This window comes from Miniopterus schreibersii (genome assembly GCF_964146895.1).
Source record: "Miniopterus schreibersii genome assembly, chromosome: 10".
Classification (NCBI taxonomy): Eukaryota; Metazoa; Chordata; class Mammalia; order Chiroptera; family Miniopteridae; genus Miniopterus; species Miniopterus schreibersii.
Window position 1 is genome coordinate 52967111 of NC_138110.1, and position 27724 is coordinate 52994834.

General features: G+C 40.7%; 1 protein-coding gene and 1 long non-coding RNA gene across 3 annotated transcripts; one reads left to right on the plus strand and one right to left on the minus strand.

Moving 5' to 3' along the window:
• Positions 1-1094: 1094 nt before the first annotated feature.
• Positions 1095-20379, minus strand: YWHAB (tyrosine 3-monooxygenase/tryptophan 5-monooxygenase activation protein beta). The gene is made up of 6 exons (XM_081149478.1): positions 20019-20379; positions 7431-7733; positions 5390-5513; positions 4324-4487; positions 3318-3413; positions 1095-3004 (listed from the first exon to the last, which is right to left on the minus strand). Exons 2-6 carry the CDS (start codon positions 7722-7724, stop codon positions 2948-2950), a joined length of 735 nt encoding a protein of 244 aa, XP_081005604.1. The 5' UTR covers positions 7725-7733; positions 20019-20379; the 3' UTR covers positions 1095-2947.
• On the plus strand, positions 20298-27724 carry LOC308562954. 2 transcript variants are annotated; one of them, XR_013999702.1, is made up of 4 exons: positions 20298-21033; positions 23216-23749; positions 25174-25249; positions 25995-27724. It is a non-coding gene; the product is annotated as an uncharacterized lncRNA (long non-coding RNA). The 2 variants fall into 2 exon arrangements; XR_013999703.1 differs by lacking the exon at positions 20298-21033 and having other exon boundaries at positions 21055-23749.

Here is a 27724-nt window from a genome sequence, read left to right on the forward strand (position 1 = left end):
AGAGACCACTAATGCTTTGACACTGCCTCTTACGTTGCCAAGACCTTTTGCTGGAATAATCCCTGCCCACCTCTCTCATAAAGAATCCATTCCACTGGCACACCACCAGGAAGGTTCACCAAGTTACTTGTGATCCAGCCTCTATGGGAACAGTGAAGATCTAACAGGTCAGGGTGGTGGTCCCAGGATGAGCAGCAAGTCCCCTCTATCAATCTTGAGTTTGCAGCTTCAATCTGTGGTGTGGTGTCGTTTCTGAATTCCAATCCACTGTGGGACAGCACTTCACCCCGCCTCTCAGAGGGTTGTTGTTTTTTTTTTGTTGTTTTTTAATATCTTTATTGATTTCAGAGAGAGGAAAGGAGAGGGTGAGAGATAGAAACATCAATGATGAGAGTCACTGATCAAGCCCACAACCCAGGCATATGCCCAGACCAGGAATCGAACCCCGATCGCCTGGATCCTAGGTCCACACTCTACCTCCCGAGGCACGCCTGGCCGGGCAGGGACTCTCTTGATTTCCATTTCAACAAAGCAGGTAGGTTCCCACTGACCTTTGGCTGGGTGTGACTGACAGGCAGAACAGTTCCAGAACCAAGGGCAGGAGCTAGTCTAGCTGCCCAACCTACAGTAGCAAGCAAGCACCAACCAATTATAATCTTGGGCTCAATACTACCACCCCCATCCTGATTTTTTCCCTTGTGGGAAATCCCATGACAAAACACAGTGCTGCAGGCTACCATAAAGTGTTGTGACAGATGACAGACTGGTATTACTTTGGAGATGACCAGGCCTTATGTAACCATCTCTCAGTGTCTTGGTTACATCTCAGGGTTTTAGGAAAGGGGGGGGGGCTTGAATGGGATATAAATCCACTGGCTGTACCAATTTTAGCTCCCCCCAAAGACCTAACACTGGGAAGGTTTGTATAAGGTTGGTAAGCTTGGTGTTAGTGGTAATTTCTTTCCCTTGACTTCAGGTTCTAAAGGATGACAAAGCTCTTGCTTGCTTTTAAAGAAAGCGTAGAACCTAAAATGAGTGAGAAAGCTAATTCTGGTAGTGATAGAGATGGTGCCACACATCAATTCACAGGCAACTAACTCATAAAATTTTTTATTGTTGAATTTTTACACGTTACCTGATTATTCCGTGTAAGGTGGAAACTAGAACTGTTTAAAAGACATACACAAATCTAGTACATCAATAATCGGGGATTTTTCTTTTTTGCTATACTATTTTCACAACCACGGGTGTGCTTGCTAGGCAATATAACCATCACAGAAGCAAACGTGAGGCAGAATACTGGTAAGGAAAACAAAGCAAGAGAGAGCTACCAGATATACAGACAGGCTCGTTCCACGTTCACTACTGCATTTTCAAGCGCCAAGTATTTAACTGCACATTTTTGTTCAGCTAGAAAGGAGGGATTTTTTTTTCTTTTTTTTGGTTTGTTTTCATCAGTGCATGAATGTTTCTTTTCTCGTTTCAGCAGATGGACAAACAGATGGATACTACAGCTATGTGGAATGTTAAAGAAAGGGGGATACTGTGAGACTGGTAGGCCCGGGTATTCTGGATTTTTCCCATTGCAGTGTTCATGCAACTTCCCTGTATTATAGGGTCTTGTTTAAACATGTCTGTGAACTTGGCTGGATGAGTACAGTAGGGAGATCTGGTGACAGGTACCAACAAGCATTATCAGGGCTGGCTGTAATACAGGGAGAAGTCATGGATATTTAAAAATACTTTTTTGATTCAGATCTTGGTGTGATGGAAGAGCAACAACTATGCTGAGAACTGGAGGAAGACAGAGCTATGGTGCTGGAAGCTCTTCTCGACTCTTTGAAACAAGGCCTGCTCACCAATTTCACTTCTCACCCCCTCCAGGCTCCCTATCCCTACCCATATAGTATTAAACCTTGAACAAAAGGCAAATATAGACTTAAAAAGAAAAAAGAAGGCAAATAAGCAGAAGGATAGAAATTTAAAGAGGGAAGAGAAAAAGAAGTCAACAGTCAAAATGTCAGTGGGAAAGAATGTTTAGATTTCAAAATTTAAAAGCCCCGAGCTAAGAAGAACCCAAAGACTGAGTACTCCTCATGTGAAAGGCAATCTCTGCAGAACATTATTCTTAAAGGTATTACCCAGGAGACAGATAAGGCCATTCATAAGATACACAGCTAGTTTTCTTCTTTAGCTTGTGGTTACAAGGAAAACAGATTCCACAACTGAAGTACAAGTCGCAAATCAGTGATGTTGTAGGACAGGGGTTTTAGTCACATGTGTCATATGAGCACTGGACCTTCTCATGGTGTCATAACTCAGTTAACTGCTGCAAAGAATTTCAATTTTAGGCTTTGAGTTTTCTCAGTGGAAGACACTGGACATCTGCAGTCATGAACTTTTGAGTGGCAATAGCCCCAACTGGTCAAGTGTCTATAAGCCCCGAGGAGGCAGAATTACTGTGAATTGCCATCAAAGTTGAATGGGAAATGACAGGTGTCTCGCTCCAAGTCCCAGCATCACAATATAATCTCTACAACTTTCTGTACAACTTTACAATGGAGCAGTATTTCAATGACTGTTTTGATATCAGTTCAAACTTTCCCAAAAGTTACAGATAATTCAGGTCTATTTCTTCTACCAGTAAGAGTTCTGCTTTAGTTACAAAACCCCATAATCACAGTGTTCAGTTTTTAAAAAAATTAAACACACAGTAATCCTGTCAATGTTAAAAATCAAAACTTCAGAATGCCGTGGCATTTATATGACCAATCTGAGTTTAAGATACAAATACCAGCTGTTTATCCCATGGACCATTTTTGTTAGGCTGAGGCTGTGAAAAATCGAAAAGTCGACGTACGATTCTTTTTTTTTTTTTATATCGCACAAAGGGATATATGTGGAGGGTACAGAGTGACACTGAACAGATCACGGAGCACAATAGACATTAGTTCTCTCCCTCCCCAGCATCTCCTTCATCTCCCTGGTTTTCCGACGTCCACAGCTGCAAGAGAAAAAGAGAGCCATAATCAAAACAGGGCTACTAAAATGTACTCAGGACGGTTTTCCAGTCTATAGCACCTTATCTCCCTCGACTGTTTAAAATTCTCCCTGTACGAGTGCCAACAGTGATGACTGCAAAGGTCAAAACTTTAGTGCTCATTTAACATTTAAATTGAACCAATTTAACACTTTAAAATGTTAACTATACTTATATAAGGTACAAACCTCTTGGGTCTTGGGCAATAGTGAATTATGAGGTGGGAAAGTAGACTGTGAACCCTCCAAAAGCAGTCACTGAAATCAGTGGTACTTACAGTGAGATTGTCCCTAAGCAACTGCATGATCAGCGTGCTGTCTTTGTACGACTCTTCGTTCAGTGTATCCAATTCAGCAATTGCTTCATCAAATGCCTATAACAAAGAGCCTTTAGCAAAGAAGTCATAGGTTCTCTGGAGCACATTTAGCCCATTTTTATCCTGCTAACAAGTGAATATAATTTCTCTGTCCAGAACTCTGGGGGAACCTAGGCCATTACCACCTTGTTTGCCAGTGGTTTCAGCAAACATAAAATGCATGTTTATAAAGCACCAACCAACGAACCATGACAAAAATTCCTAGAAAAGAGCTTTACTGCACCTAAGAAGTCAGCAGGTATCACTGTTAATACAGCATTCATTCTAGGCAAATTCACGTAATTTTTTAATTACCAAAGACATTTCTAGTAATCCTTAAAAAAAACACACCAACAAAAACAAAAAAACCCCATACAACTCAAAAGGTCTGGATACAAGGGATAAAGGGAGAACAGAAATACACAACACACAGATTTGATAATGCTATGGGACTTTGAGAATTCATTTCATACTTTTCCCAAATTAAAAAAATTTAAAATACAGTACACATGGGGAATTACTACAAAAATATTTAGAAAAGGGAGCTGGGTTATCAAAAGATCAGGAGGTAACCCAGCATGCACACAAAACATGGTTCTATTTCATTTCTATAGCCATAACTTCAAATCTTGGTACAAGGAATATAATAAATATACAACGGAGGCCTATAGCCCAAAGCTTGACAAGAAACAACTACCTTCACACTGGATTTTCCACTACTACCCCCCAAAAACAGTAATCAAACAACAAAAATAAAAAAAAGGGCAGGTGTTAAGAAGAAATCAAAAAGTAGTTCTGAATTTATTTCATAAAAGATATACTCCTACCCCCTCAAGTAAGTCCAAGACAATGAGTTATATCCAGGAAATAAGTTACTAAGAACAGCACTGTTTTACTATGATCAGAAGCCATGGAAGGCCTTTCTCACCGTTTTTGCCAGGCTGCAAGCCTTTTCAGGAGAGTTCAGAATCTCATAATAAAAGACTGAGAAATTCAGTGCCAGGCCAAGTCGAATGGGGTGTGTAGGCTGCATTTCTTTCTTACTAATTTCAAATGCTTCCTGATAAGCCTGCTGAGAGTTCGATACAGTGGCTAAAAGAAAGATAAAAAAATATTAAAGGTTGGGGTCTTTCATAGGCTGCATCATATACTGGACCACTATCAAATTATTTTACCAAGCTGGGCTGGATTAAACAACCTATCAAATGAGGGGTCAGTGTCTCCACCATTTAAGTGACAATCATTTGCTAAATGTTTGTTCTAAGCCAAGTACTACTTTAAATGCTTTGGGGGAAAACAAAGACAATTATGAAAAACCCCACTAAAGCAGTAAGAAACATAGAAATAACCTTTTAACAAGACAGAACATAAAAAACAATTATGCTCTAGTGGAAAAGTCATGGACTTTAGACCCGAGCTTGAATTACCAACTTTTATTCACTAGGTGTGTGGCTTGAATTGAAAACCTCCGTAGCCTTGGTTTCTGTTATCAGAAAAATGAACGGATTTCCACCTAAACTCCCAGGGTTGTGTAAGGAATAAGTGAGACTCTACAATACTTGGCACATAGTAGGCACTTAATAAAATACAGCTGTAATTATCACCATCACAGTAATATATGTATGTGATAAAAGAGATGTGTATCACTATTTATATGGTGGTTTCACGCTGTCAAACTTTTAAAAGTTTCACCTCTAAAAAGAGAGCTACCAAATAATCCTCAAGATAAAATTCTCTTTGGAAGCACGACTGCACCAGATTTTTAATGCCCTCTCTGTCTTCCCCTTAGATACATTTTGATCTGTAAACCCCCATGACCTCGTTTATCACAGTTCCGCACAATGCTGTGGTCTTTCAAATTCCAAGTACTGTGATGTCAGTATGTCAATGGTGAGGAGTCAAAGCCAAAACTGTTAAAATTATTATGAGGGAAGAATGGCTCCACTACTTGTGAGATTTCTTTTTCTTTTTTTTTTAAAAAAAATGTTACTTACTTTGCTTATTGTCTCCAGATGCCACCTCAGAAAGATATCTAAAATAATCTCCTTTCATTTTCAAGTAGAACACCTTACTTTCTGGTTGTGTAGCATTGGGAATAAGATATTTGTCCAACAGCTCCTAAAAAATGATTCACATTTTGTTGAGAATCTGGAAATATTTACAAAATGTTAAAACTATGTCTGAGATTCAAGATACACACTACCATTTCTAGATAATTTTTTTTGAAGATTTAAAAAAAAATTTTTCATCCAAAGGTTTTAAAGGTTTTTAGATGTCTGTTTTCTTCTGTTAAAAATGACTTTGACCATCCATAAGGGGTTGATTAAAGTACAGCTATACAATGGAATGCTATGTAGGCCTTAAAAATGACAATGTGGAACTACACTAATAATGTGAAAAGATTCTCAAAAGAAGTCTGAGTTGGGGAAAAAAAGCAGATTATAAATACCACATGAATCCTATTTTAGTATTAAAATACGTATGTGTACGCGCACAAAAATATGTACAGATAAAGTCTAAAAGGATATTTTTTCAGTTAAAAATGGTTCTCTAGGTGACAGGAACTATCTGTATGACCCTGGACAAATTACCTAATTATCCTGAGCCTCAGTTTCCTCTGCTCTCCAACAGGAAGCACAATAGCCATCTTCTAGGGCAGTTATGAGAAAGAGCTAACGTACATAAAGTGCTTAACATGTTGCCTGGCACATAGTAAGCACTCAAAAGATAGCTACTACTAGTATCAATAATAAATTCCTTTAAACATTTATGCTTACAACAAAAGCAGTTCTGAAGGAGTCCAAGCTTCGTAAACAGAGCAATATTTTCGAAGAGTTGTTTTAGAATGTGGCATCCTGAAAAACTGGTTAAGAGGCAGTAAGTACCATGCGTTCTTCACATTCTTTCAGATGCTCTTAAAAGCTGGTCTACATTTTCAGGAATTATGGAACTTTCTTGCCCTTGGAATACATGCCATACTTCATCTGAATATCAGATGTACCTAACATTCAGGAATTAGTGCACCATTAACAAACCCCCAAATTACCAACAGGCAACAAATGTAGTCATGACATTCTTACACTATGAGTCTAAGGAAAACAGCTCAATGCAAAAGCTGAGTTATAAGGGGATTTAATCAGTAAGTGAGAAGATGCAAGGGGCAGTAGTAATTTTAATATTCTTTGCAGACAGACAGGGTGTAACTCCTTATGGGTTAGGGATGAGAACTGCCTGATGGCTGACAAGCTTTGTACAAGTTTTCAAAAGAAAGGTGTCATGGGCAGTAATTCGGAGAGGCAGCCAGCAGGGGAGGAGGTAGATCCACAAGTGTGAATTCCTTTTCCCTTCAAAGCAGCCCTCACTGTTCATTTTTACCTGATTTCACCTGGAAAAAAAAGAAAGTTCCCAGTGGGCTCAGGATGTGAGGGAAAGACAATATGATCATGATTTGCTCTAGGATATGCACCCCTCCCATCCAACCCCAGATGGTGGTCAGAGTGAAAGCAGTTAGGAATCAATCATCTGACCAAGGCTTCTATAAAACACAGGAGAAGAGAATCCCCAAATGACTGTTGATTTGGCTTTGGAACGCAGGCCCAAACTGACCAACAAGGCTAACTTTCAGACAAAAACAGGACTTTACACTGGGCAGGCATGACTGGGGAGAGGCTGAAAGGCAGGCTCAGCTTTTTGCTCCTGATATATAGAACAGCCTATCTGTAGCTGCACTACCTGTAATCCTGCCTATCTGGATTCAATTTCAAAGAAAAGATGGAGGACCGTTGACTAAATGTTCCTTTTTTTCACAGGTCCTTTTGAAGGGAGAGGAAAATTCCCCATAAGTGATAAGCAACCTCTGATCAAATAAGAGGTGAGAAAAATCACATCATATGCTTAAAAATTACTTGCAAATGGTTCGCAGCTTTCCAGTATATTCAGACACGTTTGTCTCATAAGCTGTTTGAGAGTTTGCATTTGTACAATGAATTAATACAATCTACAAATCACTGTTTGAAACAGAAACAGTGGCCTTACCAGAACATCGTTGCAAATGTCCTGAAGTTCTGCCTCTATCTTCTCCCGGTACTCTTTGCCCATCTGCTGCTTCTTCTCGTTCCTCTCTGTTTTCTGTTCGATGCTGGAGATGACACGCCAGGAAGAACGGCGGGCACCTACCACGTTCTTGTAGGCAACGGAGAGCAGATTTCTCTCCTCATTGGAGAGTTCATGCCCCTGTTCCGTGACTGCCTTCATGGCTGCAGCCATGTCATCATAGCGCTCAGCCTGCTCGGCGAGTTTGGCTTTCTGTACCAGCTCACTTTTATCCATGGTTATTCCCTGGAACAAAAGAAAAAGAAAAAGGATGAGAGAGCACAGGTCAGGCTTCAGGGCGCAGGAAATGCATGTGTGAATCTTCTTCCAACCCATCGGAAAGAAACATACCTACACGTGTAACATCTATTTCCAGATGCTCTCAATAACACTGGCCAGAAGCCACACCTAATGGCTTAGGTACCTTACTAAGGTCTTTTTATTACTTTGGTCAATTAATTTTCCCAACAACCCTACAGGGTAGATATATTCAGTTTCCTTAGTGGAGAGTAAGAAAACTACCAACTCTCTACAGGCTGCTGTGAGGAATAAAGGACCTAATCCATGTGAAGGTGCTCTGAAAAGTTCACAGCATTATATACAAATATCAGGCACTAATTCTGTACATGATATAGGTTGCAAGAGATATGAGTGTATTCTACAATATGCACAGCAACAGAACTTCAAGCTATAATTGAGTTCATTTCAAAGTTTTTCTGAAATAGACAAAAATCTTAGTGGCTTCAGTTTATCATTTTATCAAACCCTTTACACACCAATCAGTGAATACCTCTTAAATTATTCACCTCACCTTAGTAAATTCCCCACTAAAATAATCACCATTTATAGAGAATACAAGAAGTTTTAGATAACATGCAGCTAAAAACTATTTTTTAACCAATACAAAGTATATTTATGTACTGTTGGCTTAAATTTCAATATATCCACCTGTGCCAGTATAAAAATACACTAACTTTAATACCTAACGTATAAAAAGATAAAATACTACTTTAAACAGTAGCAGGAATATCAGTATTTTTAAAACAAATTCTTTCATTACTATATAAATGGTATAACAATTTAAGACTCTGAAAATGGTTAATAATTTTAAAATAGCAAAGGAAGTATAACCTCTATTCACAAACTGGTTTTGCCTTAAAAGTCAACTTCTGTTTTTCAAGGAAGAAATTCTACAGACGGCTCTACCACATAGAAAAAATTTATGAGACAGAGCACGATAAGATACACCCCAAACTTAGACAATTCAGAAGGAGTTGGTTCTTTAGTTCAGAACTTTGGTATTTCTTCCCCCCGCTCATTATCTAAATTATGTTCAGAGCTGTGTTCTACATAAGGCTCCCTAACTCGAAGCTTACACTCAGTGAAAAGGGTCTCACCTTGATCTGTTTAACATCTTCACCCACATCACTAGAATGAGACGATAAGGGAGATAATAATCCTCACGAAATATTCCATTTGCTCTCCTACATTTCCTGTGAACCCTCGTAAGGTAGGAGGGGTGACATGATTAGTTTTGTACAATGAAACATAACCAGAGATGATGCTACTTCCAGTTGAAACTGCTAAAAGCCTATGTGTGGTTCACCAAGCTCTCTTATAGCAGCCACTTAGAAAGCCATGTGTTTTAGATGGCACTGTAACAAAACAGTGGAATTTCTGTAACCTGAGTCTATGAGGTGAAGGAACTCCTGCAGACCTGCACTGGACATGCAATGTGAAAAAGAAATAAACTTTTGTTGGGGTAAGCCATTTAGATGGTAGGGCTGTTTGTTACCGCAATACAACCTAGTCTAATACAAGCACATAAAAAAACACACTTTTCGGGGAGGAGGGGGAACATCTGTAATACTGTCAACAATATATACACATGGTATTCATCATCTTAAAATTATATACTCTCTCAGTATGCCTAACTTTCTTGACCATAAAGTCTTTGAAATCAGGACACTATCTCCATCATTAAATAGCCCTACTTCATTGTTCCTAAAAGAGAGAAGCAGAAAGGAGCCAACTTTCAATGAACTTTAGAAATTTCCCAGTGTGCAGACTAATTCAAAGTCAGCAGTCACTTAGCAGTCCACTCCTAAGTTCATAAAACAGCACCTGTGCAATTCTACATAGGAAAGATTCCAATTAATAAAGTACTGGCCAAAAGCCAATTCAGAGCTAAGCCATCCCATTTAGTATTATAAAAGGGTAATAGAGAAATACAAAGAATCAACACTGCTAAAGGACACCTGGAAACTCTTTGGCCCTACTAGACCCACCCCCCCAATTAAGATGTACTACTCCTCTTCCCCTTCCCAAATATTAAAAGTTAAGTCACACTTCTCTGAAGAATCCTGACTCTCCTTGGGACCTCCCAAATATACACGCCCTATTTCTCAAAATAAAATGTGATATTTCTGGCTTGGGGCCAACTATTTCAAGCTTCTTTGGGATCACTGCAAGAGCTCTTGATGATTGAGAACCCACCATGATATGGAAAGATTGAACATATGCCTTAAATAAAGTATGTTATTTGTTTAAAAAATTTGAATCACACACATAAAAACAACTTACAATAAGCAAAGCCATAGCTAAATGTCCTGATGCCTGCTGCTTATGTAACTTTTGACTTATATAACATGGATTCTGAAGCAGCTAGACCAATTTCAACAGGAAATGGGTTACACAACACCCAGCAGTTTGGAGGAAGGCAGCAGACAACAGAGAAATTAAATTGTTCCTATTTCTACATCTATAATAAACCTCCCATGCACAATCTTTCCTTAGTCCCACTGCTTTCAGTTATCTTTAGCCCCCCCTTCATGTCTTTGCTACCAGACCCATTCTTAAAGTTCTGATCAAGTCACTTCCTGTTCAAATTCCTTTAAAGCCCCCTACTGCTAACAGTAGTCCGACTTCCTTCCATCAGTGAAGGCTTTCCAACCTATCTTCCCAGACTTTCCCCAAAACATGCCTTCCATGCAATACGTGCTTCTGTCAAAATGGTTTTCTTACATGGTTTTCTTTCTGTCTTCGTCTTTGCTCACCAAGCCACTCCTCTACCTGGAATGTCCTTTCCCATCTACTCTGCATACAGAATTCTTTCCAAGTATGGCTCAAATGTCACCTCCTCCATGAAGCCTTTTCATAAGTTGCTATGCCTGAGCTAATATGATAGCCACTAGCCACACGTGGCTAGTGCCACGTTTAAACTGTAATATTTGGAAAATAGTTAAAATTTTAAAAGTACTAAAATTAATTTTACTTGTTTCTTTTTACTTTTTAAATGTTACTACCAGGTAAGTTTAAATTGCATGTGGCTCACATTGTACTTCTATTGGACAGTACTACTATAAACTAAAAATATTCTCACAAAGCATTTCATGTCTTAATGTCTTATCACATTTCTTCGGTACTAAAATTATTTGCATACATCCCTTAGGTCCCTTACAACACCATAAACTCCTTGAGGGCATATCTCCCAAAGCAGCTTGCATGTAACTGGTATGAACAAAAATATCTGCTGAATGAATGAACAGCTCCCCAAATGAAAGAATAGCAAAACTCCAACCTTGGTAGAGCTCTCTCCTCAAATAATTCAAAGTGCCCGTTTTTCATAAGCACATTAAACCCTCCTTACATCTGCACCTCACTCCTTATACTTTTGGCACCCTACTTCAAAATTACTTAATTGGGCCTCCACCCTTACTCAGTAACTTTCAGTGACTCTCTTTTGGCTACTCATCAAATCTAAACTCTACCTGGCTTTCAAAGTCCTTCATAACTTGGCTCCTCCAGACCTGTTAGACTTTCTCATCCAGTATTCTCCAAAATGTACCTTTCTCCAGGCTGGACATCACTGAATACTCTATAAATGTCATGCTCAAACATGCCTAAAATTGCTTCTGTACAGTAGTCTTCCCTTATCTGTGGTTTTGTTTTCCAAGGTTTCAGTTACCTGCAGTCAACTACAGTCTGAAAATACCAAAAAAGAAAATTCCAGAAATGAACAATTTAAGTTTTAAATTGCGAGCCACTGTGAGTAGCATGCTGAAATCTCATGACGTCTGGCTCAGTCCCACCCAGGACGTGAATCATCCCTTTGTCCAGAGCTGTAGAGGCTCCCTGGTGGTTAGTCAGTAGCTGTCTCGGTTATCAGATAGGTTATCAGAGAGGGAGGAAGACCGAATTCACATAACTTTTATGACAGTAGATTGTTGTAATTGTTCTATTTTGTTACTAGGTACTGTTAATTTCTTACTGTGCCTCATTTATAAACTTTATCATGGGTATGTTATGTAAAGGAAAAAACAGTGTATTTAGGGTTCAGTACTACCTGTGGTCTCAGACATCCACAAGGGTCTTGTAACTATCCCCTAAGGATAAGGGGGGACGGGACTATTATAGTTCCCTTCATCTAGAATGTTCTATTTACTTCCTGCCTATGCAAGCTCTATCCATCCATCTAGACCCAGAAGGCCTTCCCTTACTACCCCATCCCCAACTGATCTACCCTGCCTATTAATCCAAATACACCTGTAGCCTATTACAAGTCTAGGGCTTCTCTATACCTACATTCAATGTGTTCTATGCTACACATGATGGGCAGTGTACCATTTACAAACAGTTTCACGTGTGCATGTCCTCAAAGAAAAGCTTCACATTTCTCATTTAATGCCTAGAACAGGCCAATCACAAAACTAACGCTCAAATAAGTATCTATAAATTTTTTCAACAAATCATTATTGGGAGAGCAGAAAGACAACAGGCTACCTATATGTGGTATGGCGGAAAGCCAACAGGACAATGTGTAAGAGCGGGATCTGCCACTACACAGCTACATGAGCTTATCCAATCTCATTCTTCTCCAATCTATAAATTGGAGACAACAGCTTCTGCCTCAGAAGAGGTGGTGCTATGAAGATGAGGGGCAGAGAATTAAAGAACAGTAAATACATAGGGGGAGGTTAGAGGGAGTCAAAGGGGAACATCTGTAATACTTTCAACAATAAAGATAAATTCAAAAAAAGAACAGTAAATACAAAAAATTTTTGAAAAAATGCATAGTGCATATCATTCCTCTCAGAGTACTTATACATCACAAAATGTGAGCTTGGATTTTTAAAAATATACAACCCATGAGAAGGAAAAGCAAGTACAGATTAATCCTGTACAGGAAGTGAATATGTTATAACGTTAACATTAGATACGACTTCACCCCTCAATGTCCTTAAAATCGACACACATGTTAACTGAAACAGTTTTATTCAATAGCTCCTAATTGAATTTTTCTAGATGTTAAGTAGTGATGGCTTATAATCACGACTTACTTTTCTTCTGAGACTGTGAAGGAAGGTTCCAGACCAAGATAAACATTGGCAAGAAAGCCTTTGACTCCTAAAAGGCCTTAAAAAAACTGCAGTTTGTCATCAGGCCTGGCACCAATGGCGAAGTCAAGATAGCAAAGCAGAAAAATTTATTAGAGGCTGAAAGAGGTCTAACCCTGCAGTGGGTCAAGATATTTCCTTGCGCGTGGCATAGATCAAGACAACACCGACACAGATTCAGGATTGAACAGGATTGCTCAAGCACAGCCATATAATGATGATGGCTGTCAGGCTGTTCAAAGCCACTAGATGTAGCACAATCTAAATATCCAACAGGGGAGTGGTTCAAAGAGAGATAAATGTTACAAGATTACATGGCCATCAAAAGAAGGGATTTAATGTCATAGAAGTATTTGTTAAAGAGATATAAAGAAGGGGAGAGTAAAGCTGCTCCACAACATTTCAACTTTGTAAACTATCTCCTAAAGAACATTATGAAGAATAATTCTATAGGTACCCATGAAATACCAGTGGTCAGATGCAGACATCCAAGGATAAGAAGAAAAAATAAAGGGCTACCTATCCATTGTTTACACACACACACACACACACACACACACACACACACACACACACACTCTTAAAAGCATTGCAAAAAACAAGAGTTGAAAATGACAAAATTGGCTTTTGGAAGTATTAATTTTCACCTATATTTTGTTTTCAGGGAAAAAATCCTCAATTTAATTGAATTTAATATGTTCTAAGTTTAAAATGAAGATTCTATATATTATTATGTGTGAGGATTACTGAAGCTCTAATACAAAACAAATCTGAGCGGGATCTGATTCACATTGTGTGACCTTGGGCATAGCACAATGGAAAGCCCTACATACAACAAATCGGAGCTTCTAAAAGAAATTAGGTGATTTTAAAAATAACTTTTCTGAATCTGTCTCCTAAAATATTAAAAAGAGACATTAATAGCTAACAAGATGACACACATAAAATGCCTAGATACTGCTGGTCAAAGTAAATATTCTTAAACTACTTCACAAAAATGTAATGTATATAATAATAATAAAAAAAAACTACCAGTATTTCCAAGAACTTTTGATTATTCACTGACAGGAGCTCCATGGCATGACCATGAGAAGACAGCACATATTTAAGGGTTACAAAGCTGCTTCTTGGAGAAGGAACCAGGCTAGAATGAGAGGGAAGTTTTAAACATGAATGACTGGGTCCTGACTGGCTTTATGGGTTGGGGACTGGAGGTGGGGTTTTATACAGGAGAGAAAAGGGGTACTCCTCACAGGGACCGAAAACACAGATGCATGAATAAAGTGCATTCTGTTTTTCCAGATGAATGAGAAATCAAAGGCCAAGGTAGACACATAAATGAGAAGAGTTATCTATCTGGAGAGAGGAAACTGCCAGAAACGTCTTAAAAATCTAGGCTCAAAAGTTTGCATGGGGTAAGGAACTGACAGTAAATAAATTCTGAAAAACATTCACAGATGTACCATTCCAGAGAAAACCCCCATAGCACCATAAAGGAAGATACAGCTCAGAAAGAACAGATACCAAGCTCCTGCAGCACGACTGAGGAAGCCAGTGGGACCAGGTGGTTAGTGGGCGCCGCCCAGAAAAGGTATTCCTGGCTCTTAAAGAAAACTACTCACTGAAAAGTACCCTCTCCAAAAATGTCTATGTGCCATTCTACACACAAAATTCAGAGTCCTGTAATAAATTTAACTCCATTCAAACATTTGCAGACTCTCCATTAGAAAATGAAACACTGCATGTCTGAAATACAAAGTCATTAGCACAATGTCCAGAGAACATTAAATTGTGGAGGGAAACAGCACTTCTATTTGAAAATCCCTTCCCTCTCTCACATCAGTTGCTGAATATCACTGCTGTGTCTAATTAGCCAAAATTAAACCTAAAACGGAGGTGGTAAGTGATATGCCCAAGGTCACACATTGTGAATCAGTAGCAGGTGTGACAATAAATTGGTCTCCTGGCTTTAAGAGATCGATCTAAAAGGACAATATGCTAATTCTGATCCACAAAGCAAGCCCAACTGGTCAACCTCATGAATAGGGTTCAAAAGCTTTGGACCCACCGCAAAGCAGGAGCGACCCAATCAACTGGTCAGGACCACACACCAATTCCGCAGTATACAGGACCTCCGTGGGTCTGTTTTCTCACACACTACATAGGCAAGCCTACGTTACAGGGCTCTCGTAAGGAGTAAATCTGTTCCTGATGCATAACATCAACACAGCCTCTGCACACTGTAAGCACTCAAGTGTCAACCACACAGACTGCACACGAGTCTCACAAATGGTCAGCTAGTGAAGGGACACTTACTACATGCCTCATTTCTTTTAAATTCACAGCTTTCTTCAAAGACTTTTATAAAGAAAGGTACCTGTTAACTTACCCATGCCTGGTTCTAAAATAGCAGTTATCACAATTTACTGTAAATGTCTGTAGGCTCCCACACTGGAATGTGAGTTTCAGGTAGGAACCCAGACTTTTATCTATGGGTGCCCAACACATAGCCCAATGCCTGTCACACTGAATATGAAACTTTTTGATCAACTGATGCACATTTTTAAGGAAATGAACATGCTGCTATTTCCTATGTGGACCGAGGCAGGCAGACCACATCTGACCTATAAAATACAGACTATATTTCTACTCTTAGATTACTTTTATTCTTTTTAAAAAATGAAATTTATTGGGTAACCTTGGTTAATAACATTATGTAAGTTTTGGGTGTACAATTGTATGATACGTCGTCTGTGTATTGCATTGTCCACTCACCAATGAAAATCCAGTCTCCTTCCGTCACCGAACATTTACCCCCCTTTACCCTCTTCAGCACCCCCTTCCACTTCCCTCTGGTAACCACCATACTGTTGTCTGTACTATGAGTGAGTTTGTTTGTTGCTTTTTATTTTTAAAAAGAGCCACTTCAGTTCCAATCAGGAGACAACACTAAACTTTGTGACTAATGTTCTTAGCTACCACCTGTTATATTTACAGATTGAAACTGAGCTTCAACAAGCCCTTGGAATACTTTCTGTCCATCTTCTCTATTCAAAAGTCCAATTAGTTAGCTATACAAAAAGCCATACCAGCTAAATGGTCTAGTAAACAAAAATATCCATTAATTAGGGTCTGTCCAAATGTGCAAAGCACTAAGGGTTTATATCAACTCATTTAATCCTGAGAATCCTATGAGATAGGTGTCATTCTCTTTTATAGATGCCAAGACTTACCTGCCCAGGGTCGCACAGGTAAATCCAGTACCTGCTCTTTCCTCTATGTAGCACTATTCCTAAAGATCAGTTATGATTCTCAATGCTTACTTAATAAAAAGACAGAATGAACAATTTTTAGACGATTTTTAAAAAGTTATTATAGTGAGGTTTGAGAACTGGCCTTAATTTACCTAGCTTTAAAAGCCAAAATCAAATTAAGCAGTTAGAAACTCACCAGACTGTTAAACAAGCTTCAAGGTAAGGTTTGTGGACAAACAATAACAGCCAGGGCTCACAAGTACTTTACTGTCACCTCCAAGGCAATTCAGAAATAACTTTTATTGTTGGCTCTTAGGGAAAACAATGAAATAAACTTACATAATAGAGGAATGGCCAGGTTTTTTAAAAAGTCACCTCACTCAGTCTGCTGGGAATGGCTTGTTCTCTTCAGGCCGTCAATCAATTTCATCTCATTGTAAGTATTACAAATATATAACGATGCCTATATTAGATCTTTTAGCAAAGAAAGCAGTAATATGACTGGATTTTAACATACACATCACAGAATAGAAAGTACGTTTCTCTACACTTCCTTCCTCAGTACTGCCTCAAAGAAATTCCCTCAGAATCCAACTCTGTTAGTTACTCCACCATGACACAGATGACTACTAGGATCATGTTAGTATTGAGACCAAGATGGTTCCAAATCTTAAGTTGCTATTATACAATTAATTTCTTGCTTCCTAGCTAGTGAAGTGTCACCTCTCCCTAGAAAAATGTAGGAATCCAGAAACTTAAAAGTTGCTCTACAAGTAAATTTTAGATCATTCTCTAAAGTATCCATCCTCATTTAAAGGAAAATTGCTTAGTGTGATGCCACTGAAAAAGTAGGCAGCATCAACAGGGTGTTATAATTTAGAATTTCCTCTCATCTCCTCCTCCCTAACAAAATATGGAAAATCTAAAACTCTACAAAAAGGTAGTATGATAAAGAAAAATCAATAAAGGTGGTCCTGACTAAATTCAGTTAGATGAAGAACCTAGGACTGGATAAATCAATGTGTGCCACAAAGTAACTGGTGAACTTTCTCGTATGAAGCAAATACTAGAAAAAACGGTCTTCCACAAGCAGTATCTCCCTTCAAGCCAGAATGTATACACCCCCCCTCAATAAATTACATTGTACCTATTTTCAAAAATAGCTAAAATTCCTGTTTAAACACAATTACTTTCATAAGATACATGTAAAGAAAAATTAAGGAGAAACGGTGTACACATGAAGGACATACCCGTGTTCTATTACGAGTAGAAACCTATCATTAGGGCCAGACTGCCTGGGTTTGATTCCTGGCTCCAACACTTACTTTGTGCTGTGTGTGTATATAACTAGGAAAATTATTTAAGTTCTCTGTGCTTCAGTTTCTTCATATGTAAAATGAGGCTAACAGTACTTACCCATCATTGGCTGTTATGAAGGGTTAGTGAACTTGTCAAGTGCTTAGAACAAAGCTTGGCACATAATAATAAATACAAGTGGTAGCTATTATTATTGCAGACTAATTGTTTGATGCTACCTCATCAGTTGGTGAATAAGTGACAAATGGATGAACATATGTCTATACTATATAGCATATGTCTAATCTATATATGTATATACTCACTTATATGGTCAAATAACATTTATTAAATATCTACTAGATCCTTATTTTAATTATTGAGTTTGTCACAATAACATTAAAGGCTATTACCATTTGCATTATACAAATGAGAAAATATGCTCGAAAGACTTGGAGATGCTAGACACAAAATTAGATTCTGTAATACTATGTCAATTTTTGAAAGCAGCCTGTATAAAAAGGTTGGGTCACATCAGAATGCAACTGGAGGAAAAAAGAAAGCCATTAACAGTGAACTCTGTGATTAGAAAACAAAATATAAACGCTTACATTTAACAATCTACAGTTTGTAAAAGACCTCACAACTCTGAAGCTAGGGAAACCAAGAACCAGAAATTAGCACGCTGAAAATCACAGAGCTAGAAAATGCAGGCAGGACCTGAATCACACTGATTTGACTCCAAATCCAGTGCTCTTTCTGCTTCTATACCCATAGCCAAATGGGCAAAATACATTTTTTGCAGTAGCCTCCAAATCTGGAGACTCTGCCTTGGGAACTGGCATCATAGGAATGTGCGCAGCCTGGTTTTATGGAGGCTGCCTCCCTGATCTATAGAGCTCCAATTCTAAAATGGCTTCAAGCACTGCATGATGGGAAATGTAGAGAAGATTATAGGGTAGGAGCCATGCCCCAGGGGCTGACAGTCCATAAATATTTACTACTGATGAATGAAGATATTCAATCTGAAAACCAGGTGTGTGGTCTAGGCCAAATCACCTCATTTCTCATAAAGACTCCATCTGTAAGATGGGTGAATGGTTTCTTATCTCTTTGAAAGGAGGGGCTAGGGAAGTAATTCAGCAGTTGCTCCGGATTTATCAGCCTTCTATTTTGAAGACCACAGGTAAAATTCTAATTTGGGTCCAGAAAACTGACAGGTTTTATCCTTACCATCCTGTGTGCTGCTAAAGACATAGATCTAAGAAAAATGAGGGCTTAGGAATGGGGTGCACTGGAAATGTTCAAAAAGAAAATCACTAAGAACCAAGTAGTGTTTAGACATTTAAATTTCTAATAGGAAAATGCAAAAAGCTGAGTAGCCATGTGTCCTGTTCTACAAACTGCATATGTGTGTAGTTTCACAAGAACAATTGAGATAGAGAAATACAATTTTTATGTTCTTACAAGTGCTTCATCTTTCTGGGGCCGCCTGATTTTATATGTTCATAACATCATCTTGCCAAATTCTGTCTCCCACACAGGGCAAATAAAATCTGAGCATGATGCTATCTAGCCTTACCAAAGAGAAAAGCAGATGAAGGCAAGGACAAGAGACATGAATTCTTACAGAAAGGTGGGCAAATTGTCTTACCAATACCGCCACCTTTGAAAACCCCATTACATGCGAGTTCTCCATTTGCAATAGACAAAGATGTAGAATATCTTTGAAGAACAGGGCCCCAAATCACTCCCACCCTTCCCTACCACCAGGGAGGCCATCGGGCAAATTTCAGTCCTAAAACCATGCTAACACCAGAATGGGCGAATTCTGGGCGAGGACACAAAAGACTCTGGCATTAATGACGGTAAATACCGTGGGAAAATATTCGATTCTCAGCCTCTGACATTTTTTTTTTTCCTGAGGATCCGGTCTGACTCAGTAACCGGTTCCAACAAATGCATTTTCTTGATTCAAACCTCAACCCTGTGCTTCCCAGGGAATCTCGGGTCCCGCCGCTCCAAAACCAGCGAACGATGATGAAATGGCTTTACTGCAAAGTGGGAGGGGGGTTTGCTCTCTGCTCTCTCCCAAGGTTAAACCCCTTACCCATCTTGGAGGACTCAAGCAGGAGCACTGGGGCTTGAGAACTCGCCCGCATTTGGTTCAGTTTTCATTTTTGGAAACCGGAAAGCAAGGAGCATGGGTGACAGGGCTGAAAAGGTCGGGTCGCAACGCCCAAGGCGCAGGGATGGGTCGCGAGGGGATCGAAACTGGGCAGTAAGGGAGGGTCCCGGGTGCGCTGCTGGATATTCCTTCCGGCCCGGTAGGGGCCGCACCCAGCCCGCCGGGCAGGGCCGCAGGCTGCGAGGGCCAGGCCCCGGAAACAGGGAGGGGCTGAGACAAGGCCCGGCCCGCGCCGCAGGCGGCCGCGCGGGGCCCAGGAGGGCGCGCGCCGCTACCCCCAGAGCACACCCAGGGGTCGCCCAGGTCGCCGCCGCCGCCGCCGCCGCCGCTGCTGCGGGTGGGGAGCTTCGGCCTTGGCCCCCCCGGGGGCCCCAGGCGGACCCCGCGCCGCACTCACCGTGGGAGGTCGGCAAGGGGCAAAGACGATGGCGAGCGGAGCTCCAAGCGCGGTGACCGCTTCCTTCCTAGCCCACTCCTCAGACAGCAGCAGCAGCGACAGCGGCGGCTGCAGCGGCGGCACGGCAGCTACCCCGGCTCCGGAATCGGCGGCGGCGGTGGCGGCAGCTCCACTTCCGCTCCGGTCACCACTTCCGCTCCGACCGAGCCCCGCCCCACCCCCTGCGCCGTCTCCTCATTGGGCGAGCGGGACACGGGGTTGCCCCGGCCGCCCTAGAGGGGCGCTGACAGAGGGAGGAGGAAGCGGAGCTGAGGGCTGGGATGCTGCGGGCGCGGGAGGGCGGAGAGCCTGGGCACCGAGCGAGGAGGAGGCGGGCGGAGGGGGACGGAAATGGGGGCGGGGAGCGGAAAGAAGGGGCGGGAGGTGTAGGGGCGGTGTGTGTGGGGGAGGGTCAAGGACTGGGACGTGTGGGAACAAGGAGGACTGGGCGAGGTTTGGGGTTGGGCGGGCCTGAGGCCCTGGGCTGAAACTCGCTAGGGCCAGGCGGAAAGATTCCTTGGTCATCGGTTTCCACCCCACCCAAAAAATAATTGCCACGGGGTCGGAGGTAGTGGGTCTGTCCCCTTTTGCTATGTCCTTTGGGAATACTGGACCCAGGGAGGGACAGAAATTACTCATCCCTCAGTTTTCGTTTAATCCTCTTAAGTCCTTCAGGGCACTTACCATTTCCTCCTTTAGTGGACTGAAGAGATGCCAGGAATTGAACCAATGAAGGTCTTTTTTTCTTTTTTTTAATATATCTTTATTGATTTCAGAGAGAGGAAGGGAGTGGGAGAGAGAGAAACATCAGTGATGAGAGCCATTGGTGGGCTGCCTCCTGCACGCCCCCCACCGGGCATGGAGCCCCCACCCCAGGCCTGGGCGCGGAGGCGTGGAACCGGGATGGCCGAGGCCTGGGCCGCCGCTCAGCCGCCGAGCCACGCCCTGCGGGCCGGGCTGAAGGTCTTCTTTGGAAGTATGTGTGCATGATTTCTTAATTGAGTATCCCCTTCCCAAACTCTTAGAGGAAACTTAAGGAAACGGCCCCTGACTCCAGTGACTGTTCTCTCCATTATCCACATTCTCTTCCTCCCAAGGCAGTTGACTTTTCTTTAAAAATTGAATTTATTGGGTGACATTGGTTAATAAAATTATATAGGTTTCAGGTGAAGGCAACTGACAAACAGTTCTTCAAAATACTTCTCACCTCCACTTCCTTTCATCCAGTCTTTTAACAAACACGTATTGAGCAGGCTTTGTGCTTAGTGTTGGAGACACAGCAAGAACACAGTAGAGGGGGTGCCTGGTCTTGGAGTTTACAGTCTGTAGGAGAAAGGACAAAGTGAATAGGTCTTTGTCATCTCCCCTTTACCCTGACTCAGCTTAATGATAGATTTCTAACTCATCACCTTATCCTCAGCCCTACCCCCACTCAACTGCCAAAGTGATCTTTTAAAAATGCCATTCTAATCATGTCCCTTTCTTGCTTAAATCCTTTGGTGATTACTCAGACCTGGAAGACAGTTGATAAGCACCTTGAGTGTGACAAGGTTCTCCAGAAGCTGCCCTTGCCCTTTAGCCTTTCCCTGCTTTTTCTCCCATCATAAAACCCTAATGCAATTGGATGATTCCTTCTCCTCCCAATATGCTAGCTCCAGTATTTCTAAACGGTTTGTGTTAGTTGCCAACAATTTTTAAAGACACAGATTTCTGTGAACAGAAATCTGCATCTCTGCCTGGTCTGGTAACACTGTGTCCACATTTCTGTGTGGCAACAGCGAAAGCCAAGGAGTGGCTGCCCACTCTATATCAGGCATGGACTTATCCAAATGTCAGGGACCCCTCCTGACCGAGTATGCTTTCCTCATTCATGTTATCTGTCCTATAGGCATTTGTGCCAGTCACCTCTCATACCACCTTTTAACTTGAGCAAGATTGAAAGAGAGTGTTGTATGATGAAAACAGCATGGATTTGACTTGAAAAACCACAGGGTTCGAACCCCAGGAAAGTTTCTCAGTGCAAAAACTACCCCATGGGGATGTCCAGACACTGCTCAGGTTGAAATAAGCCTTAATGTGATATGAGTGTGCCTTATGCCCTGATCCAGAAAATAGCCTAGTGGGTCACAGGGCTCATGATGGTTACACCACAAATGACATCTGTGCATCAAGGGAACAGAAATGCCCTTTGCCAGGGGTCCCTGGGTGCCTGCTAACATGTTGCATGGATTTGCTGCTTTCACCATCTCTGCATTCTAGGCCAGGGGTCAGCCAACCACAGCTATTAACTGACAGACACAAAGAAATACTAACAATGTGGTAGATGCAGCCATCAGAATATATGTATGCCTAGGGTATTATGGGAGCCTGGGAGGACACCTAACCCATCTTGGGAATGTGGTGGGAGAATAGGGAAGATTTCCTGAAAGAGGTAATACTTAAGCCTTAGAGTCCATAATAATTTTTTAAAAAATTCATAGACTTTATTTTTTTAGAGCAGCTTTAGGTTTACAGAAAAATTACCCAAGAGAATACAGAGTTTCCATATGCCCAACCTCTCCCACCCACAGTTTCCCCTCTTACTAAAATCTTACATTATGTGGTACATTAGTTGCAATCGATGAACCAATATTGATACATTATTATTAATTAAAGTCCATAGTTTCATTAGGGTTTATTCTTTTCGTTGTATAGGTCTATGGATTTTGATAAATACATAATGTCAGGCATTTACCATTACAGTATCATATAGAACAGACTCACATTGTAAAAATACCTGCGCTTCAACTATTCAAACCTCACCATCCTCCTTATACTCTTCAGTTTTGTCTTTTCCAGATGTCATATAGTTGGAATCATATAGTATATAACCTTTACTGATGATTCTTTCATTAAGCAATGTGATTCCTATCTTTTCATGGCTTAAGAGCTCATTGCTTTTTATTGCTGAATATTATTCTATTGTATGAACGTTTCAGTTTCTCCATTTACCTACTGTTTTGGATTGACTCATGTCCTCCAAAAAGATATGTTGAAGTCCTAATCCGTGGTACCTGTGAATGTAACCTTATTTGGAAAAGAGCGTTTGTAGGTGTAGTCATGATAAGATGAGTCATTAGGGTGGGTTCTAATCCCATATGATGGATGCCCTTATACAGAGAAGAAAATGCCATGGGGAGACACACAGGAGAAGGCCACAGGATGACAGAGGCAATGATTGAAGTGATGCAGCTACAAGCCAAGGATCCTAGCCACCATCAGAAACTAGGAAGATGCAAGAAAGGATTCTCCCCGAGCCTCAGAGGGGCATTGCCCTGCTAAAACTTTGATTTCAGACTTCTAGACTCCAGAACTGAGAAAACACATCTGGTGGTTTAAAGCCATCTGGTTTGTGGTACTTTGTTACAGCAGCCCTGGGAAGCTGATACACCTCCTGAGGGACATCTCGAGTCAGCTTTTGATGAATAAAGCTGCTATAAACATCTGTGTACAGGTTTTTGTGTAGACATAAGTTTTCAACTCATTTGGGTAAATACCTAGGAGCATGACTTCTAGATCACATGCTAAAACTATGTTTAGTGTTGTAAGAAACTGCCAAACTGTCTTCCGAAGTGGCTGCACAGTTATGCATTTCCACAAGCAACGAAAGGGAGTTCCTGGTGCTCCATCATGCCAGTGCTTGGTATTGTCAGGTACTGGTTTGTTTTGTCTTGTTTTTTATTTCAACCATTCTTACCTAGATGTGTAATGTAAGAACCTGGTTTGTCTCTCCAAAAGTTTCTTTTTGTTCCTATATTCTGAAATGTCATGATTAAAGGCCTTGAGACAGCCAGTGGGTCCCCTTCCCTCTTTCCCACTTTCCTTTCCCTCCCGCCTTCCCTTCTCCCCTTCCCTTCCTTTCCCTTTTCTTCTTCCTTCCCTTCTTTCTTCCTCTCTTTCTTTCACTTTTTATTATGACAATTTTCAGACAGACACAAAAGTAGAGAGAATAGTGCAGTAAACATGTACCCATCACCCAGCTTTAGTTCACTATTCTCAGTGGGGTGGGGAGAGGGGCTTTGTTTTAAAGTCACCATAGCTATGATTAAGAGGTCAGCGTTGCTGCTGCTACTCCTGCTGCTGCCGTCATAACATCCCGATCATACGAAGCTGGGGACCGGGCACTGGATTGGGGAGTCCAGCCACTGACATTTGGCTCAAAAGTAAAGTTCAAAGACAACAGGGCTGTTGTTTGGTTTGAAGAAGAAGTTGAAATTGCAGGGTAGTTTATGCCATGTCAATGTGCACGAGGTCTTTGATATCCACCCAACTAATTTTGGCTTTTTGTTTTAATGGAACAAAGGCTGAAATCCTGACTCAGAGACATCTATAGGTATAATCAGAAACAGCTTCCATAGCTCTCACTAACTTTGCCAGACAAGGGTAGGCTGCGACAAGGAGACCAGAACTCTCCAAACTCACTGAATTGAATTTTGGTGATGTTATCACCTTTGCTTTCACATAAATGAGGTCACTAGAAAGGTAGGCATCATTAATGTAAAAAAAAAAAAAAATTATGAATCTGTATTTCTATTTCATAAGAGCTGAACCAGAAATCAGTTTCACAGTGTATCTAGGCCTTGCAGATTTCTACCTGTAGAGAAAGTGACAGGGCATTGTCAGACTCCAGTACTTCCTCTAGCCTTGGAAGTTCACAGAGCTACCTGCCTCTGGTCCCTTTCTTCAGAGTGACAGCTGGGCAAAAAGAACCATTACTTTATTGGGTGTTTGTGTGTTTATTTTAAGAATGGTATTTTTTAGCATTTAATTTTAAGTAAGAAAGCACCTGGTGTATTCCTTTAAACTAAGGTATTTTTATTGCATGGTGATACTTGAACATATTTTCATTGTAAGAAAATGAAAATATTAACGATAAAAGCTAGAGTCCCTTGTGATCACCACCCCCCTTAATGCCATTTCTCCTCCCCAGAAAGTAACCAAGTATCAATTATATAGCAGCATGCATTAATCACAGTAGGGTAGGTTATGCTGCAATAACAAACATCCTCAAAATCTCAGTTCCTTACAGTAACAAAGGTTTATTTCTTGATCCTTACGTGTTTGTCATGCATTGCAGGCTGAAGAAGCAGCTGGGATATGCTAATCTGGTGGCAGAGGGAAAAGAATGGTGGAACCTCTTAAAGCTTCCCCTTGTAAGTCTCATGCACACACATTTCCTTGGTCAAAGAAAATCATATGGCTAAGCCTGACTCCAGTGGGGTGGGGATGTATAATTTGTCCGTAGAGAGGGGCAGTGAACATTTCCTCAAAGTTTTATAATGTACATAAAACTACAGAAATAGGTATGATTTTTGTATAATTTGTTATGGTGTTGAACCTTACTTTCTTCATGCAAAAAATGTCTTAGGAGTCTTTCCATGTTATACAAATAGATTCATCTCCTTGCTAAACAACTGCATAGTATGCCATAGCATGGATGGATGTACTATAGTTTAACTGTTTCTCCATTTGAAGACATTTAAATTGCTTCTAATTTTTGATTATTGTAAACAAGAGTGTGACAAATATCCCTTACTTGCCCCTTGTGCATATGAGCAACTGTTTCTCTAGGGTGGGGACAGAGAAGCGGAATTGCTGATGAATAGCTCTCCAAAGGAACTGTGCCAATTTTCTTTCTGTGTCCTAATGTGGCACACTCATTAGGAGAATTTCAGAGAGTCTAATAACAGGGCTGTTTACAAAGTATAGTGCAGCACCCCAGGCCTGGTAACATTGGGCTGTCACTACCCCTGGGCCTGAAGGAGCCAGGAGACAGAACAGTTAGTAGAACACAGAGGAGGCGAGTCATGTGGAAAGGGATGGGTGAAGCCGGCCCAACATGGCCCCATTGGAAGGAGCCAAGGGACTAAATGTCTCAAATCACTCTTTTCTCTCCAGTCTCCTACTGGGCTGACCTCAACCAGATGACAGAGGGCCAAGGAGTCTGTTGATGTGGCCCATTCAGGCCTGCCTCCTGGGACACAGAGGAGGTGGAGAGGAGAGAGCCAATCTGGAGGAGCACCACTTTCCCGCCCACAGTCCAGGAAATGACTTAATGGTTTGCCAATATCATAAGCAAAAAATAGTACTTAAGTGCATTTTAAATTTGCATTACCCTAATTCTTAGCGAGGACTTGTGCTGATAACACAGGGACACAGTGGTGAGACGATATAAACAGATATGCTTCAGCGATTATGTAGTCAGACTGGGGGCCAGTGGAGAGGAAGAACCAAGAAATGGAGCTGATGGCATCTTTTGAGTCCTGGATCAAGCCTTACCTGAAGCTACTAGTGACTGTTTAGTAACAGGAGCCAGTGAATTCCTTTTTGCTTCTGACAGTTTTGTTGTTGATGGTGATGGGTGTGTGTGTGTTGGTTACTCATAACTGCAAGGACTCCAACTGGCCTGGGATTTGAAACTCCCATTCTTTACCTCACGTCAGGCTTCATATATGTTTTATACATGTCAGTTTAGGGCTGACTGAGACCTTAGATATTATTCTATTCCAACTCTGTCATTTTTCATTTATATACTCAAAAGTTTAAATATACAAAAATATGAGAGAGTAAGGTAGCAAATCTCTTTTCATTTTTGCTTCTAATTGTAAATAGTAAAAAAAAAAAAAAAAAAAAAAAAAAAGAACATTATAAATAAAGTTGAAATACCCTTTATATCCTTCCCTAGTTCATTCTCCCAGGCAGAACTACCATCATGAATTTGGTTATTTATTTTTTCCTACCATATTTTAATATTTTAACCACATATGTATATATCCATGAATAGTAACATAGAATTGCTTTGTGGGTTAAAAATTTGTATATGAATGCCACTTTGTGAGTGTATCATTGTGTACTTTGCTTTTATCACTCAGCATTAGGTTCTCAAGACCTAAACATGCTCATACAAATGTGGTTTATTTTCACTGACATGTTATATTCCATTGCCTTATTATACCACAGTGAGCTTAATTTATTTCTATAATACACATTGAGATTGTAGGTTGTTTTCTCTATGTTGCAATAAACATCCTGGAGCATCTTATGGGACACACTAACAAGACTATCTCTAGGTATATATTTAGAAGTTGAACTGCTGGATCACAAGATATGCACATTTTCCAGCTTTACACCAATGGTTAATTTACAATGGTTGTGCCAAATTACATTTCCACCAGCATTATAGGAAAACTCCTGTTTCCCCCATATCCACATCAATACCTGGCCTTTTGATTTTGCCAGTCTGATTGGTGTGAAACTTTATCTACTTGTTTTAATTTGCATTTCTCTTATTACTAGTGAAGGTGAAGGTAAGCCTCTTTTTCTATGTTTATTGATGATTCTGCTTCCTCTTCCAGTCCTCCACCCCTGTTTTACCAGTGAGGGAAATGTGGCAAGGGTCACATAGTCCATCAGCAACAGTACTGGGTCTAGAACCTGGGTCTTCTAACTCCAATCAGGTCTTTTTTCTAGTGCACTGAACCACTTCCAGACATAAATTTTCAGAGTGTTATTGCTTCTACTAACAGAAACTACAAAAGAAAAAGTCTATTTCCTTCAATTGAGTGTAGGGACTATGAATTATCAATAGTTGGATGCTGTATCAGTTAAGGTTAGACAAAGATGCCAAA